The 17,567-nt window shown below is 39.4% G+C and overlaps 1 protein-coding gene across 3 annotated transcripts in view; it reads right to left on the minus strand.

Annotated features, from left to right (window-relative positions):
- Window positions 1-17,567, minus strand: part of STON2 (stonin 2) — a 147,966-nt gene that overhangs the window by 79,108 nt on the left and 51,291 nt on the right. For all 3 annotated transcript variants that reach the window (XM_047864709.1, XM_047864710.1, XM_047864708.1), the window contains one exon: window positions 7,582-7,779. In XM_047864709.1, coding sequence (XP_047720665.1) covers window positions 7,582-7,779 — 198 coding nt within the window. The remainder of the gene's footprint in view (window positions 1-7,581; window positions 7,780-17,567) is intronic.

Genomic DNA, 17,567 nt, shown 5'->3' on the forward strand with positions numbered 1-17,567 from the left:
CAATAAAAGGCATTTCAGCTGTCACTTCCTCTTTAGGATTGACGCATTAGCAATTCTACAAATGACTTGTAGAATTTGATTGGAGACCACGTTTGTTTTTTTAATTTTTTTAAATGTCTATTTATTTTTGAAAGACAGAGAGACACAGAGTGCAAGCAGTGGAGGAACAGAGAGAGAGGGAGACACAGAATCTGAAGCAGGCTCCAAGCTCTGAGCTGTCAGTATAGAGCCCAACGCAGGGCTGGAAACTCACAGACCACAAGATCATGATCTGAGCCCAAGGTGGACCCCCAACTGACTGAGCCACCCAGGTGCCTCAGGAGGCCACAGTTTTTAAGTTAAGTGGTCCCACAATATCTAGTTTAGATTCTCTGTTTGGAACACAGCATCTTAAACTCTGCCACTCTTTCTCAGATTTTGCTCCACACATTTGGTTTAATAGCCACAATAACCTATTTCACTAGCACAGAAAAGCCTTCCCCAACTCGCCATCTTTGCACTGTGGTGACTAAATAGGGAAGAGACTGCACAAAGTATAAGACAGGTGAGATTCTGAGACATCCAACTTAGAGAGTACCCCCCACCATACCCACACACAACCATGTACATTAATTTTTAAAAAACATTTAAAAGGTTACAGCAATCCCCCAAAACAGAACAGGAAAAACAAAATGAATGGAGACCGCCAGAGAGCTGCCCAACATTTTTTGAAGACAGGGGAAAGAGGCGTCCTTCCACACGAGCTGCTCCTACGTGTCCTCTTAATTCCTTCCCATCATGAAGCTACAGTTCAATTGGCGAACACACTTAGGCATAGGTAAATGGAGAACAGGTCTGGGGAGAAGGGTCTCACAGACCCACATGAGAATAGTTGATTTCTTCCACAAAGATCCGCCGTATAATTTCAATGTGCCAGGCAGCATGCTGAAAATGTAAAATGAAGAACGTGGCGTGGTTCCTGCTTCCAAGAGGGCCTCAGTTGAGTGGGACCCCCAAACAAGTCATTGCTGTCCAATAAGATGAGCTCATAAGGCACATTTGCACTTACCTCCTGGGGAACGCATAGGAGGCAGCAACAGCTGTGCAAAAGGGTCTCTATAACCACTTCCCACAACCCACTGCGTTCATAAACACTGGCCTCTCATGGCACCAGGCAGGTGAGCCCACAAGACAGAGTTGGGTTGAATTCCAGCACTACCTTTTTGAGTTGTATTAGTTCAGCCAAACCATTTAATCTCTTTAGCAATTGTTTCTGCATCCATAAAATGAGGGATCAATATCTATTTTTAAGATTGTGAAAATTAGAGATTGTGTGTGTGTGTGTGTGTGTGTGTGTGTGTTTAGCACATTCCTGGCACATAATCCATATTCCATAAATAGAAACTATTTTTAAAATTATGTATGAAAATCCTTTTAATGGCAAAGAATCTGTTTGCAGATTATTACATATAACTTACCTATTTCTGTAGTCATAACAACTGGCAAATACCAGTTTTACTCAATAAACATTTGTGTTTCTGAGAAAACTTTGGAACCTCTCTGGAGAAACTTTCAAAGAAACCAGTCATTAGAGGTGTTTTTGCCTGTTTGTTTGTTTGTTTGTTTGTTTTAAGCACTGACTGAAATCCAAAATGCACAACTTAATAGGGACAAGAGTATCAAGGATCCTGGGGCACCCTAAAAACAGAAATGTGGCCAAATTTAGATACATTAATGAAAGAGAAAAATGATGTAATTTGTTTCTTAAAAACTGTTCTACTGTTCTTTAATTTTGAGGAAGAGACTATTGTTCAGGAAGAATATGAATATTGATGAAATTTGTAGCTAGGCAAAATAATTTAAAAAACAAATTAATTCATTTTTGTCTTCGAGGAAAATATATTCAAGGCAAAAAAAAAATCATGAAATATGAACGTGTCTTGAGAACAATAAGAATCCCCCTGTTACCCCACCATGCATGATGATAATTACCGTTTCCCGGGAATCTGGACCCCCAATTCCAGTCTACTGCTCTACCAGCTGCAGCAGGAGTAGGACAAAACTGACAACAGAGAAACATGTCACATCTTGTAAGGAGTCACGCACCCCTAATGATTCTCTCTCACCATCCTTAACTAACAACAACCAGAGAAACATTCTGAGCATCTAAAAAGTTCTTGTCACAAAAATTGAGATCTTAAGTCCATAGCTTTCTACCCAGCATAAACACTTATTTCTGAGACAAAGAGTCAAGAATCCCTGGAGATATTCTACTGCTCTGGCAGAATTCCACTGCGATCAGTTAAATGCAATGAATCAAGAACATATGGTCTACATTTGTTTTAAAACCCATGAGGGTTTAACACAAAGTCTGGCAAAATGTAGTCCTGGGTCTGTTGAATCTAGAATTGAAAAAAAAAAAAAAAGGCCAAGAGGTGTAGCAGAGCATGAGACACAGCAGGGCTAACTTTGTAGATCCAGGGAAATTCATCAAAATATTTTTTTCTGGTTTCTCTGGTTTCCCAACACTTTAGCAATGGCATGAACTTCCAAGTCAAATTTGCCAATTTATGTTATGTACGGGTTTTACTGACCAGGTAGTCAGTATGGGCTGATGGAAGGCTAAATGTATTTTTATATGTACATAAATATATGTGTGTATGTATGTATACAAAAACATATATATAAAGTACACCTACATACACACATACATACACTCAGAACTTCTCAAAGTCTTTCATAACCTAATACTTGCTAGGACTCTCCAACAAAGAGGGCACAGCATGATCTAACATACTGGCCCCCGGCATCTTGGCTTTTCTTGAACTGCTGCATGGACCACACTTGAGGGAAATGCTGGACTCCTAAACCCAAATGGGACATGGATGTCTGGGAGGCAGATGACCCTCCCCACCTGCAATCTCCGTTCATTCAAGGACCCACTCAACTGACCATCATTAAACACCTGATGTGTGCTCTATCCAGTCTTGACATTCCTCAGTTGGCACATATGCCTGAGCATTCTAATCCTATACTTAAACTCTGCACTTACCTGATAGGTAAAAGAAAATCAGAATGGAAGCCCACCACCTAAACAATAGCTTGTGCTACTGCAAACATTTCTGTGTTTTCTCTTTCCTGGTTGCAATGGACTTCCAAGGCAGAAGGCTTATTTTTATTCCCTCGACACTCTTCCTGTTTATCATCCCATGTAAAATTAGTGGCATTACAGAGCTCTGCTGACTGGTGAAGATGACAGGGCGTGCCTGTTATCTAGGGAAAGGGGGCCCCCTCGGGAAGTAGGGGGTGAGAGAGGAAACAAGTGTTAATAAACCTCTTGCCTGTTCTCAGCTCTCCCATCATTTGCTCTGGAGAGCTGCATCCCCGAACAAATATCAGCATACCCTGTGATGTAACCAAGGTGAGGGGATTTGTTTGCCTTCCCCCTCCTAATTACCCCCTTGGTGAGAAAATGAGAAGAAAGTCTCTCCCTCCACAATTGTGCTGGGAATCAGGATTGCCCTGCAGGGCTGCCGGATCCCTGCAGAAAGAAGTCCTGCCACAGAAGACAGGGAGGAGTCTGAGGCTTGCTGCAGCCCAGCATGGAGCAGTGGGGCCAAGGGACACAGGCTGGACCCGGGCCCCCATAACCCCCTGCACACATAAGATGAATCACAGAGTTTCACACTCACACAGCATGCTGCCAGGGAAAGCCCGGGCCAGCTAGGCTGAGGGGTCTCCTGATGGAGGCTGCAATTCTTCACCCTCTACCCCCCTCTGCAGTGCTAAAAGGCATGGGGCAGGGGAGGCAGATAAATACCTCAAGTCTCCCCAAGGCAGTTCCTCCCAAGGACCCTCAAGGCCTCGGTACAGAAACTAACCACACTGAACTTCCCACAGCACCTGTCTGCATGCACCCATGGCTCACTTCGGAGGACTGCAAAACCCTCCTCAGGTCTCATCCCACCACGTACACAGTTTACCGTCCTCTTTAGGGCAGTAAAGGAGTAGGCAGAAATTATCCTTATTTCCCATATCAGAGGGAAATGAGGCACAGAGCTATGGAATCAGGATTTTATTTTGTGAATTCCTACTACACTTTGCACCGTACAAAGCACCTTCACACAAACCCTGTTGCCCAGCCTGGACACGGATCCTCTGCCCCACTTCCCAGATGAGGAACGACAGCTCCGGGGAGAGGGCTGTGCCCAGAAATATGGACAGATGAGGATCTGCTCCATGGCCTCACGATGATTTCGTTTATCCTGACCGAACGATCCAGCCTCCAAGTAGAGCCTTCCAAGAGTTGGCCACTGACACAGCCCTGGTGCCAGGCGGTGGGCAGGTAGTCAGTACAGAATAATAATCAGCACAGATCTCTTGGAAGCTCTCAATAGCTCAAATGAAAGCATTTATAACTTCTCTATGACTGAAGTAGAAAGATAAATGTCACAGGGTTAGAAATATTTGGTCACTCTCCTAAACCTTGTATTTACTTATCCAGGAAGAGTTAAAGGCTTTTCAAAGCCAGAACTCTAACATGACTACACAAGTCAGGATGTTCAGAAAGAGGCTCATGGAGGTCTTATATCTGGGGCTGTATCCAGAGGCGGTCCACACAGCCTAGGCCGCTCACCACCCTGCCTTTCATTTTTCCAGGGCCCAAAGGGACACTGCTTGCCACTTTTGGGCCTAGAAGAATAGGTGGGTGAAGAGGGAAGGGAGGTGGCTCTACCCTACACAGATGGAGGCATTCCTCTGGGCCAACCTGGACCCTTGGCTGATTACTAAAGAATGAGGAGATTTCTTTTCAAAGTGGAGTGTCCGGAAACGTGTTTACATAACACTATACTGTGGGCACATAGCAGTTATCTATCAGCACTCATATCTGTTAAGGGAACATGAACTGTTTCCTCAGACTCCACCTACTATACACCTTATTTAAAAACCTTTTGATTCTATTTACGTTAAACATAAACCCACGGTAAAATATGTTATATATTCATACGCATCCTCTACCCTATCTGTATAGAAGGTCTGGAGGGTAACTTAGCAAAATGATAAACATGATGACTCTGGGGCACCACTAGGTTTGAGAACCATGGGGAAAGGCTTTGGAACTTTGGTTGAAATCCAGGCACATCCATTTCTTAGTAGTACTGTCTCAGACAAGCATCTTAACCTCCCAGACTCAGGGTCAACCAGGAAATGGGGAGAAAGATTCCTCCCTCGCAGGACTGTTGTAAAGGCCAGAGATGATACACATCATGTACTGGCACACAGCACATGCTGTGTGCTGGCTATGATTATGATTGCTTCTGTAAAAAAGGATGGTTGCCAAAAGGCCACACCTCTAGCCTCCTGTAACTACAGAAACTATCTCGTGCTGAAGGAGAGATGTAGGAGCATCGCTCATCATTCCACAGCCCTAGTTTTGCCTTCGCTTCTCCAGAGTGACCCTGGACTCCAGGTGGAATTCCTGGTGGAGATGAAAGTGTGTTGGCTATTCTCCACATGCTTCACCCGCACCATCACCCCAAATCCATTCTCCCACCCTTCTCCACAGCTCTATGCCCTGGTGGCTGATCTCTGTGGGTTGCCTCACCAGGGCCCTGTGCCCTTTGACTTCCAGCTGGGATCTGCCAGTGGGAAGCATGAGCACAAGATCTGGGCATTTATTCCCCCCTACTCCCCACTTCACCAAATCTCTGGCAGTGGCTCTGTCCTTCATACAGCCACAGCACCTGTTGGCCAGCCCCTCTTCCCATGATTCTAGCTCTTGCTGCCTCTGTAAGAGTTGTTTCATTAAACCCTCTTCAAATAAAACCTTTTTGAGGATACCATCTGCCACCTGCCAGGACCCTGATCAAAACAATGAGAGAAGAGGTTTTCTCAGTGGGAACTGTAATACTGTTAGCATGGCTTCAGAAAAGGGAGATACTGAAAACAATTATACGCTTTGGAGACAGATTAATAATGTCCAGTTCCGACTAGAACTCTGATTTTCATCACTAGAACCTGTAGGAATTAAAGCAATTTTCATCTAAGCAGAGAGGCCACTGAAAAAAACCAACCTGAGCCTAGAGGTCCTGACTTTCCCACTGTGATGGGCCCTCTTCCACCTCTCTGAAACAGTAAGAACCCTGGGGCGAGAGAGGGGAAAACAACCAGATCCTTGCTGATCACTTATTCTGTGGCCAGCATCATATAAGTTGCTGTATATAAACTGTCTCACTTGGAGCTATTAACAACTTGGTAAGGTAAGTACTACTATTATCTCCATTTTCCAGGTGAGGGAACTGAATCAAAAAGACATTAAGGATCTTGCCCAAAGTCACACAGCTGGTACATGGAAGAATGAGGATCTGAGCAGTCTAACCCCAGAGTCTGAGTACTCCTGACCAATGTGTTTGTTCTATGTGTCCTCTATGGGAAGGCTGGTGGTTGAGGGCAAGGAGGCGAAGGAAGGGGTGAGTACAGCCTCTTTTCCTAATTGCCTTGGCTTCTGATGGTGCCTTCCCAACGTGAAACTTTCCCCACAGTGGAGATGGGCTTGTCACAGTTCAGCCACTGACCGTGATCCTCAGCCATAGAGATTAAACAGAACGGAGAGGGTGTAAAAACAAAATGCTATAAAGAACTGGGGCTCGTGAAGACAGACTATGATAAACTAGGATTCTTTGCAATACTATCAAATACCAAATCAAATCCTGTCTGAACCTTTAGTCCGCAAGAAATCTCTCTCTCCATGTGTAGAATCCTCCAATAACATATAGCATAAGGACGAATGTTAGCCAAATTTGAAAAATGATCCAGAGACAAATTCCTAAACAATGTTTTTGAGAAAAACAAAATTATTGGATACACCTGGCAAATTTATCCACAGAGAAATTATTAGTAACTTTATTACTTTCAAAGGAAAATAATCCCTTGGGCCAAATAAACAAAACACCAAGAATGCACTACATCTATCCAATGCCATTCTAAACCTAACCCAGATACAGTGCTTATTAATAGGCCCTTATTTCACCTGCTAAGCCAGGCAGCATCCTTCCTACACCTCTTAGAAATTTAATAAATGAGAGCACAGGATGTTACAGACTGATGTATATAGCTCAATTCAAGCACAAAAGAAAAAAATATAACTGCAAAATGATTTGTGGTCTGGACACAGTGGCTGAGTCCTGACTCATTCCACTTGACATAACATTTGCTTTTTCTCTGCTCAAATCTACCTCCCTCTTGCTGAAAACGAAAGATGCATGGGTGGCTGGGTGAAAGATTCAGCCTTGTGCATACTATGTATAGTTCAGTCATCCAAGGAGAAAATAAATTGACAAGGAACAGTACTTGTACCGAATAGTAGAAAATAACACATTAAGATATATTGTCAAATGGTTTCCCAATATTAACATCCTGCCAACTAATCAGCCAATCTGTGTACGTGTTTTTTCCCAATGCAATTTTGAACCACTCTATCCTAGCTTTTTGACTGTAGGACTACTACATCTGAACTCATTCTGCAAACAAAGCTGCAGAGATTTTAGGAGTGGCAACAGGTCACCAAAAGTGATCTTCAAAGCCCTTTGGGCTCCATCTTACCAGTCGAGTCAGCCTGAGAAGCCCTGCTACTCATCTGTTCCTCCGCATTGATAAGCTGCAGGTCGGTGTATGAGGGATCAAAACTAGGACTACTGGTGTCTTCAGAATGTGTGGTCCAGCTGCTCTCAGAGGTCAGAGGGCATCTCCTCAAGGAGTCGAAGGAAGGGCACGTCCAGCAGGGCATGGTCAATGGTATGGCTGGGGACAGACCAAGAACCAAAAGCAGACAATATAAATTGGTTGTGCTCGTTTAGTGCTTGTCTTTAGTGCTTGTCTTACCTTGATGGTGCTCAGGTCCTACAAAATCTCAACAGCCATACAAGGGAAGGAAATGATGGAAATATCACTTATGACAGGGCAAAATAACTGACTGAGCCCCCACATTGTAAGTCTGTATCAAAACCAGTACCACAAATAAGGGCTCTCATGACTCTCAAATCAAAGAAAATCTCACTAAAGAAAAGTAGTGATTTTCAGCTCTACTTGTATTTCTACACTTAGATTTGTTTCATTCAAACAAAAACTTCATGAATCCATTTTTAGTGGTATGCCAACTTCCCAAAATATACTGCAAAATTACAGCTAGGTTAGGTTAATGGCTAAGAGAAGATAGGTGAATATATATGTACTCGCATAGGAAGGTGATATGCCTCTGGAGTCTCACTGTAACTGGAGACTCTGCAGACAGTTTCATATACAAATTGAGATTTCCTGGGGCTGCTGATCTGCAATACAATGAACAAACTTCAAGGGAGGAATGCACAGGGCTTGACTTTATCTCCTGAACGCTGAGCAGCAAACTCAGCCTTTCAAAACCACTTTGGAAAGTTTCTTTTTTTAAAATGAAGTTTTCTAACGTTTATTTGTCTTCAGTTAATTGCCTACCACACGGTTTCTCCATGGAATTGCATGAGAATCTTACTGCAAATTAATTGATAAGTACTAAAAACAAGTGCTGAAAGCAGTGTGGACAGGGAAGGAAAAATAAAAGAAAAACAACTAGCATTTCTTGAGTACTCATGAAATGTCAGACACTTATACAAATGTTACTTCACTTCACTATCAATCCTGAGAGACAGGCACTGGTCTCATCTGACACAAGGGGAAATCACCTCAAAAGAGGTTAAAGAGCTTGTTCAAGAAGGGTCAGTTCTCCTACGGGTGTCTGGGTGGCTCAGTTGGTTGAGCGTCTAACTCTTGCTCTCTGCTCAGGCCATGACCTCATGGTTTGTGGTTTCAGCCCATGCGTGGAGTTCTGTGCTGGCAGCTCGAAGCCTGTTGGGATTCTCTCTCCCTCTTTCTCTCTCTCTCCCTCTGCCCTTGCCCTGTGCACATGCATGTGCTCTTTCTCTCAAAATTAATAAACTACAATAAAAAATTTAAAAACAGTCAGTTCTCCTAGCTAGAGAATCAAAATGACTGAGAGTTGGGTTCAGAGAAATTTGGGTAAAGAGAAAATTGAGATTTAGGAGGGAAAAAATAATAAATAGCAATATATGTGACATAGAACAAATATGAAACCACGGAGAATTTTCATTCCATATTCTCTTAGACATTTATAAGACATGAAGGTCTTTTCTCTGTCTGGAGTGCTCATGGCTCACACCCCCTATTCTTTAAGAATATTACCCTCCCAGTAAGGTATTCCTGAGCTATTCTCTCCAAAAATGCAAAGTCCCTTCTCTCCTTTATTTCTCCTTAGTATTATCACCATCTAATGTACTACATAATGCAGGGTCTTCCCCACTAGAATCCAAGCTTCTTGGGGACAGGGTTGGGGCGGCAGGGATTTTGGTCCATTTTACTCACTTCTGCATCCCCATTCCTAGAATACTGTCTGGTGTGAATAGGTACTCAATATTTGTTGGTTTTATCAACAGAAGCACCAGAAACACGCATAACAGTCTATGAGAAGCACTCATAACAGTCTATGCTAAGTACAGACTGTTACAACTAAACTTGTACCTATAAAACTCCTACACAAACATAGAAAAAAATCAAACTGATAAAGAAGAACAAAATAAACAATCAAACAGCCCAAAGCAAAACTGAACTTGTAAAGGCTTATTATAGGACTGCCATTTCCTACAATATAATGGATTAGACACCTTACTGTGGAAAAAAATTAAATAAAACATAATAACATTATTTAAAATATATTAGAGGGTGAGCAAGAAAGAATTATCAGAGGCCAAGTTCAAGCTGGAATCCAGAATGGTAAACAGAGCACTCATCCTGATTTTCAGACCCCGAGGCTTTTGAACAAACCAAGGAGACTTCTGAGTTTGAGTTTTTTAAAGGTCTTGTGAAGAAGGCAAAGAAGGAAAACAACCTAGGGCTAACCCAAGATGGGAAACCTGACAGAAGATGTGATGCCTGAAGCTTGAATTCCTAAAGGGCTCAATTAAAGGGTAAATTAGCAATAAGCCCCACCCCCAAACTAAGGACAGCAAGGAAAATTGTCTGCCTTAAGCCTGGGTGCAGGGTAGAGAAAAGAAATCTCCTAAGAATTTATAACTATAAGCTGTCCCACATAGGGGCTTACGGCTGAAACTACTTGTGTGGTCTGAAAACCTTCCAGTCTGAGAACATAGCTGAAGTATTTCCAGGTTGGTAGTGGCCTCGGGCACCTGGGAAAAGCAAATACTCATCCTTTCTGGAGGAAGATACCTCAAAGCCAGCCTTCCCAGACAGAATGTTCCTTAGTTACACATGGTAATAAAATAAAAAACAAAAATAAATAAACCATGAAATACATAAGAAATCAAGTTACCATAAACACAAACCAGAGCCAGCAAGGGGGCCAGGGATGGGGGGAAGCCAGAATCAGACCTGCAAAGAATTCAGACACTAGAATTATTTAGCAGGAAATATAAGTATGTTTAATATGTTTAAGGAAACAAGAAAATACGAAAGAAAATGAAAATATTAGAAAAGAAGACACAGAATTGAAAAAGAACTAAATGAGCTTCTGGAGAAGAAAACTACTACTGTAAATACAAAATTAATCTAGATAGCATAGAGAGACAGAGATGAAAACATGAGAGATTAAAACACATGGGAGGGGCGCCTGGCTTAGTTGGTAGAATGTGCAACTCTTGATCTTCAGGTTGTGAGTTTGAGTCCCATGTTGGACAGAGTGGTAAAAGCTCATAGGTAACTATCTAACCGGAATTCCTAAGGAGAAGAGGGAGAGAATGAGAGACAATATTAAAAAAAAACAAAAACAAAAACAAAAAAAACACTGGCTGAGAATTTCCAGAATTTATGAAAGATTTTTTCGTCAGATTAGAAATCTCATGGTATCTCAAGCAGGGTAACCAAAAATAACTGTGCAAATAGACATCGAAACTATACAAGACCAACAACAAAGAGAAGATCTTAAATAAGACTACTTTCAAAGGAATGATGATTAGACTGACTACCATCTTCTCAACAAGAGAAGCCAATGCTTCAATAAGCTGACAGAAAATGACCAAATAGGACTGTTTATTCAGTGAGGAGATGTTCAGAGAGCAAGGGAAAAATAAAGACAATTTAAACAAACAAAAACTAGAAACTACAATTAATGTAAAAGGAAAGACAAGAAAAATAAACATATGATTATAGAAATAAACTATATCAGTACTTGATAATAAACATAAATGGACTAAAATTTCCAGTTAAAAGAAAAAGACTATCAAACTGAAAAATCAAATGAAATCCAACATGCTGTTTACAAAAGACACATCTAAAATACAAAGATTTGGAGCACCTGGGTGGCTCAGCCAGTTACGTGTCCAACTCTTGATTTCGGCTTAGTCATGATCTCGCAGTTCATGAGTTCAGGCCCCACATAAGACTCTGCTGACAGTGTGGAGCATACTTAGGATTCTCTGTCTCCTCTCTTTCAGCCCCTCCCCCACTCATGCTCACTCTCTCTCAACAATAAATAAACTTAAAAAAAATACAAAGATTCAACAATAATAAAAGTAAAGGGATAAAAAATCCATATAAGACAAAATATTAATGAAAAAAAACCCTGATATATTGTTGCCTATAAATAGACTTTAAAGTAAAAGCATTATTAGAAAGGGTTACAACAAAATTACTATATGTTTTAATTCATCAGAAATATATGATAATAATAATTCTAAGTTGGTATATATTTAATAACTTTGCCTCAAAATTATTAATACAAAAACTGACAGAAGTGCAGAAAGCAAGAAATGTCCATCATCATAATGGGAGATTTTTAATTACACCTCTCTCAGTAAGCGATAGATCAAAGAGGGAGAAGAATTACCAAGGAAACAGAAGATATAAACAACAAAATGAACAAGCTGATCTAATGGTCATACATAGACCAACACGTGAGGAATGCATATTCTTCATAATCCACACCTAAAACTCTTATGGCAAGTGACCAGATGCTAGGACATGAAGCAGGTTTTAACAAATACCAAAAAACTGGTATCAAATAGACCATGAACACTGATCACAATACAATGATGTCTCTAGTTATCCAAACCAGTTATCTAGATATAACTAGCATCTACTTACCAAAACTAGATAGAAGACAATTTGAAAAATTTAGAAACTAAGAAACATACTTTCAAATGAATTGTTGGTCAAAGAAGAAATATTAATGAATATTAGAAAATATCCAGAACCAAACAAAAATGAAAATAGTATATGTAAAAACTTTAAGAATACAGGTAAGCAGGGGTGCCTAGGTGGCTCATTTGGTTAAGTGTCTGACTTTGGCTTAGGTTATGATCTCACCATTTGTGAGTTTGAGCCCCGTGTCTGGCTCTGTGCTGACAGCTCAGAGCCTGAAGCCTGCTTCTGATTCTGTGTCTCCCTCTCTCTCAGCCCCTCCCCCACTCACATTCTGTCTCTCTCTCTCTTTCAAAACTAAATAACCATTAAAAAATTTAAAAGAGAAAGAATGGAGGTAAGCAGTATTAATAGGGACAGGTGCATTGCTTATATTAGAAAAGAAGAACTGAAATTTAATACAATAAGCTTCTAACTTATCAAGTTACAGAAAGGGCTGCAAAATAAATCAGAGAATACTAGAAAGGAAATAATAATCATAGGAGCAGAAGTTATTGAAATTAAAAAGCACATAGGTAAAAATTCTTTAAGAAGATTATGTAATAGAATTGGAAAATTGTTAGAAAAATCAAGAAAAAAGAAAGCACAAATAACCTTAAGAATGAAAAAGGGTACATAATTATACATGCTGTATATATCTAGAAGGCAATGAGAGGGAAATAATGAATGTCTTTATGCCAACATATTTGAAAAAAGAACTACAGAAATTTTAAAAAAGTATAACTTCAAAACTGATCCAAGAAGAAAGTTAAAAACCTGACTTGTCCAATAATCATCAAATAAAGGGAATTCTTAAAATCTTCCCATAAGGAAAATGTAAGACCAGGTAGTTTTACTGAACAGTTCTATCAAACTTTAAAGGAAAAAAATTTTTTCAGAAAAAAAAAGAGACCACCCATCAAGTCATTTTATGAGGTCAGAACTTCCTGACATCAAAACCTGACAAAGTACATTGCATTTATACTTCTATTCTCCAAAATGAGAATTATAGGTCAACCTCAATCATGGACATAGATATAAGAATCTCAAATAAATTATCATCAAAGAGAATCTAGAGATCAATGAAAAGGAGAATTACATCATGACTAAATTGGATTTATCCAGTTAATACGAGTTTAGTTTATTTAACATGGTATTTCTCAACTTTTTTTCATTACTGCCCCACTAGCAGGTTTCTTCCCCAATCATCCTCTCCCTTGAATCCCCTCCTCTCCAGTAGAATAACATGACCAGGAACTTGATATTAATACAATCTACTGATCTTACTCAGATGTGCCCAGTTTTACATGTACTTATGTGTGTATTTAGTTCTATGTAATGTTATCAGTGTATAATAGGTTGTGTATACACAGCCACAGTCAGGATGCAGAACAGTGCCATCACCACAAGGAATGTTGCCTTTTATATTCATTTCTATTTCTTCCTGTCATGCCCTGTTCCTAACCCCAGGCAACCACTAATTTGTTTTTCATTTCTATAATTTTGTCATTTCAAGAATGCTATATAAATGGAATCATGCAGTATGTAACCTTTTATGATGGGCTTTTATCATTCATCATAATGCCTCTGAGATTCATTCAAGGTGTTGAATGTATTGATACTTCATTCCTTTTGATTGCTGAGTAGTGTTTCAAGGAATGGACTAAGCACAGTTAGTTTACACCTGTCAAAGAACATCTGGGCTGTTTCTGGTTCTTAGTTATTATGAATAACAGTGCTTTGAATATTCATGGAGAGGTTTTTGTATGAACGTAAGTTTCCATTTCTCTAGGATAAATGTCCCAGAGTACAACTGCTGGGTCATACAGTAGATCACTCATGCATTGCTGGTGAGAATGTAAACTGTAACTATGACTTTGGAAAACAGTTTGACAGTTCCTTATTAAACTAAACATGCAATTAATTTCTCTGAATACTCACTAGCATTTAATATTACCACTATTTTTATTTTAAGTCATCTGATACGTGTATAGCAATAACTCATTTTATTTGCATTTCACTATTGGTAACGATACTGAATGCCTTTTCAGATACTTATCTGCCAGCTAAGTAAAAAATATGTTTAATGTCTGTTGCTCATTTTCTAATTAGATTGCTTGGTTTTTTCACTACTGAGTTTTAAGTTTTCTTTATATATTCTAGATACCAGTCCTTTGTTGGATATGTAGTTTGCAAATATCTTGTCACAGTCTATAGCTTCTCTCTTTATCCTCTTAACAGGGACTTTCATAAAGCAAAAGTTTTAATTTTGATGAAGTCCAATGTATCAATTCCCTCTTAAATTTTAACACGGAAGATATGTTGTATGTCTATCATGTACTGTATATATAGCTATGCTGTACATATAAAAAGAATAAGATTTCTCCCCCCCCCAAAGAACTATTTTTAGCCCCATTGGAGGTAATACCACTCTGCTGATAATGTGTGGGTTAACATTACTGGATCAGTTAATATAATTCACCATAATAATACATTAAAGGAATAAAAAACATATTATCATCATAATGCATACAGAGAAAGCACTGAATAAATTTTAGTATCTTTTCATGGTAGTAATTTTTGGCAAACTAGAAACAGAAGAAGCTCCCTAAACCTAATAGAGCTAACCCCAAACCCCTACGGCAAACACCATGCAAGGGAGAACTTTCCCTCCGAGATCCTCATCAAGATGACGGGCACCCATTACTCCCACTTCTGCTCAACATCCTATTTGTGGTCAGAACCTGCACAGTAAGGCAGGAAGTAAAAGAGAGTGAAAACAACAAAACTCGTTCTTTGCAGATATTTTTGTGTACATAAAATGCAAAAAAACCCTAATAAATTATCAAATTAATAAATTTAGCACAGTATTTGTTTTTAAATATATATACAAGTGATTGCATTTCTGAAAAGTAACAAAGAATATATAGAAAATTAATCTTAAAACAAGATAACATTTATAATAGCAACAGGGGCACCTGAGTGGCTCAGTTGGTTAAGAGTCCAACTTCAGCTCAGGTCATGATCTCACAGTTCATGGGTTTGAGACCCGCATCAGGCTGTGTGCTGACAGCTCGGAGCCTGGAGCCTGCTTTGGATTCTGTGTCTCCCTCTCTCTCTACCCCTCCCCTGCTTGTGTTCTGTCTTCAAAAATAAAATAAATGTTAAAAAAAATGTATAATAGCAACAAAAAATATCTATATAGTAATAAATTTAACAAAATATGCACAAGGTCTCAGAGAAGATACTTTTAAGGTTTATTAACAGATTGTACAGAAGATCTAAATAACTGGAAAGAGATATTATACTAGGGTTTAAAAAGTTAGTGTGTGGGGCGCCTGGGTGGCGCAGTCGGTTAAGCGTCCGACTTCAGCCAGGTCACGATCTCGCGGCCCGTGAGTTCGAGCCCCGCGTCGGGCTCTGAGCTGATGGCTCGGAGCCTGGAGCCTGTTTCCAATTCTGTGTCTCCCTCTCTCTCTGCCCCTCCCCCGTTCATGCTCTGTCTCTCTCTGTCCCAAAAATAAATAAACGTTGAAAAAAAAAATTAAAAAAAAAAAAAAAGTGTGTAAAGATGTTAATTCTCAATCAAAAACCTTACGTATTTTTTCCTTGTATTAATAAGCAGAATCACACTATTTAGATGTGAACAAAATAGAATGTTAATAATATACATTTAAAATGAATAAAATGATAATAGAAATAATGGTAAAATACTATATAGAAAATATTGAAATTAGACTCCTACTTCACACCAAATGGAAAAATCAATCCTAGGTGGATTTAATATCAAAGTATAAAAGGTTCCACAAGAAATATTTTAGAAGAAATATACCCAAATATGCTCACAACTTCAGGGTAAGGAAAGATTTCCTCTACCAAGACACAGAAAACACCAACCATAAAAGAAAAACAAATTTCATATCATTAAAATTAAGAACTTTTTACAAAAGGCACCATAAAGAGATGAAAAGACCATCCAATTTATTCTACATCCATGTGTAAGAGAGATCTGCCATGCATCATATCTGCAAGGAAGTCCTAGACATCAGCAACAAAAGGGGAGAGACCTCAACAAGAATATACCTGGACTTTTATGAAAGAAAAAAAAAATTCAGATGGCAAAAAATAAAGTTCAGTCTCATTAATAATCTAGAAAATGCAAATTAAAACCACATGAGAGTCCATTACTCTTCCCCCTTCCCTATCTCCCTGACTAAAATAGAGAAATACGACAATCCCAGGTGCAGACAAGGAAGTGCAGACACAGTATCTTATATATGGCTGATAAGAGTAAACTGGAACCACCTTAGAAAACGCCTTGGTGCTAAGTGAGAAAGTTGAGGATAAACTCAGCCTACAGCACAGCAATTCTCCTCTGACTTTTTAATTCAAGAGAAACGCTTACACATGTTCACAGGTTGTATGTTTAGAATGCTCACAGAGGGGCGCCTGGGTGGCTTAGTTGGTTGAGCTTTCAACTTTGGCTCAGGTCATGACCTCAAGGTTCGTGAGTTCAGCTCAGAGTTTGGAATTGGCTTTGGATTCTGTGTCTCCCTCTCTCACTGCCCTTCCCCTGCTCGCTCGCTCTCTCTCTCTCTCTCTCTCTCTCTCTCTCTCTCTCCCTGAAAAAATAAACATTAGAAAAAAAAAAAAGAATGCTCATAGAAAAACAAAAACAAAAAGGATGCTCATAGAAGGACATTCTTAAGTGCAAAAAACTAGAAACAAGGCAAATAACAAACTGTAATACAATGGATAAGTGAATTGTGGTATATCAGCATAATGGAATACACAGCAATAAAAACCAAAGGAACTATTGCTGCAGGTAATGGTATGGGAAAATGTCACAAATAATGTGTTGAAGGAGCAAGCTATGAAATAATACATACAGTATTATTCCATTTACACAAGGTTCAAAAAGAAGTGAAATTAAATTATATCATTCTTGATGCACGTGTAGGCAGGAGAACTGTTAAGAAAAATAATGTAGTTAATATCACAAACCCCAGGAAGGTGGTGATATAGGAGGGAGGGATGGGATGTCTGGAAGAAAGAAGATATGATCAGTAGGAAAACCTGAGGGCTTGTGGGTGATGACAATATTCTATTTATTAAATTGGGTGATGGGGTTGTACTGCTGTTCTTTATAATTTAATATACATTTTAAATGTTCCTTTATATTTATTCAATCATAAAGCTTATTAAAACCACATATCAAAAGACTCTAATGCTGTGAAAGAAAGCTATTTTAATTATTTGTATTTTCACACTGGCGTTTTACATTTGTTGGATAAAACTTGCAGTACTTCCCCTGAAAGAGAAGCTAGGAATAACACAGCTGGGAGAGGCAAAATCCCTACACCTCACACACTGTTCTCATTTGCTCTAATACTATTCATCTATCAACT

The sequence above is a fragment of the Prionailurus viverrinus genome, chromosome B3, assembly GCF_022837055.1.
Source record: "Prionailurus viverrinus isolate Anna chromosome B3, UM_Priviv_1.0, whole genome shotgun sequence".
In the NCBI taxonomy this organism is placed as follows: Eukaryota; Metazoa; Chordata; class Mammalia; order Carnivora; family Felidae; genus Prionailurus; species Prionailurus viverrinus.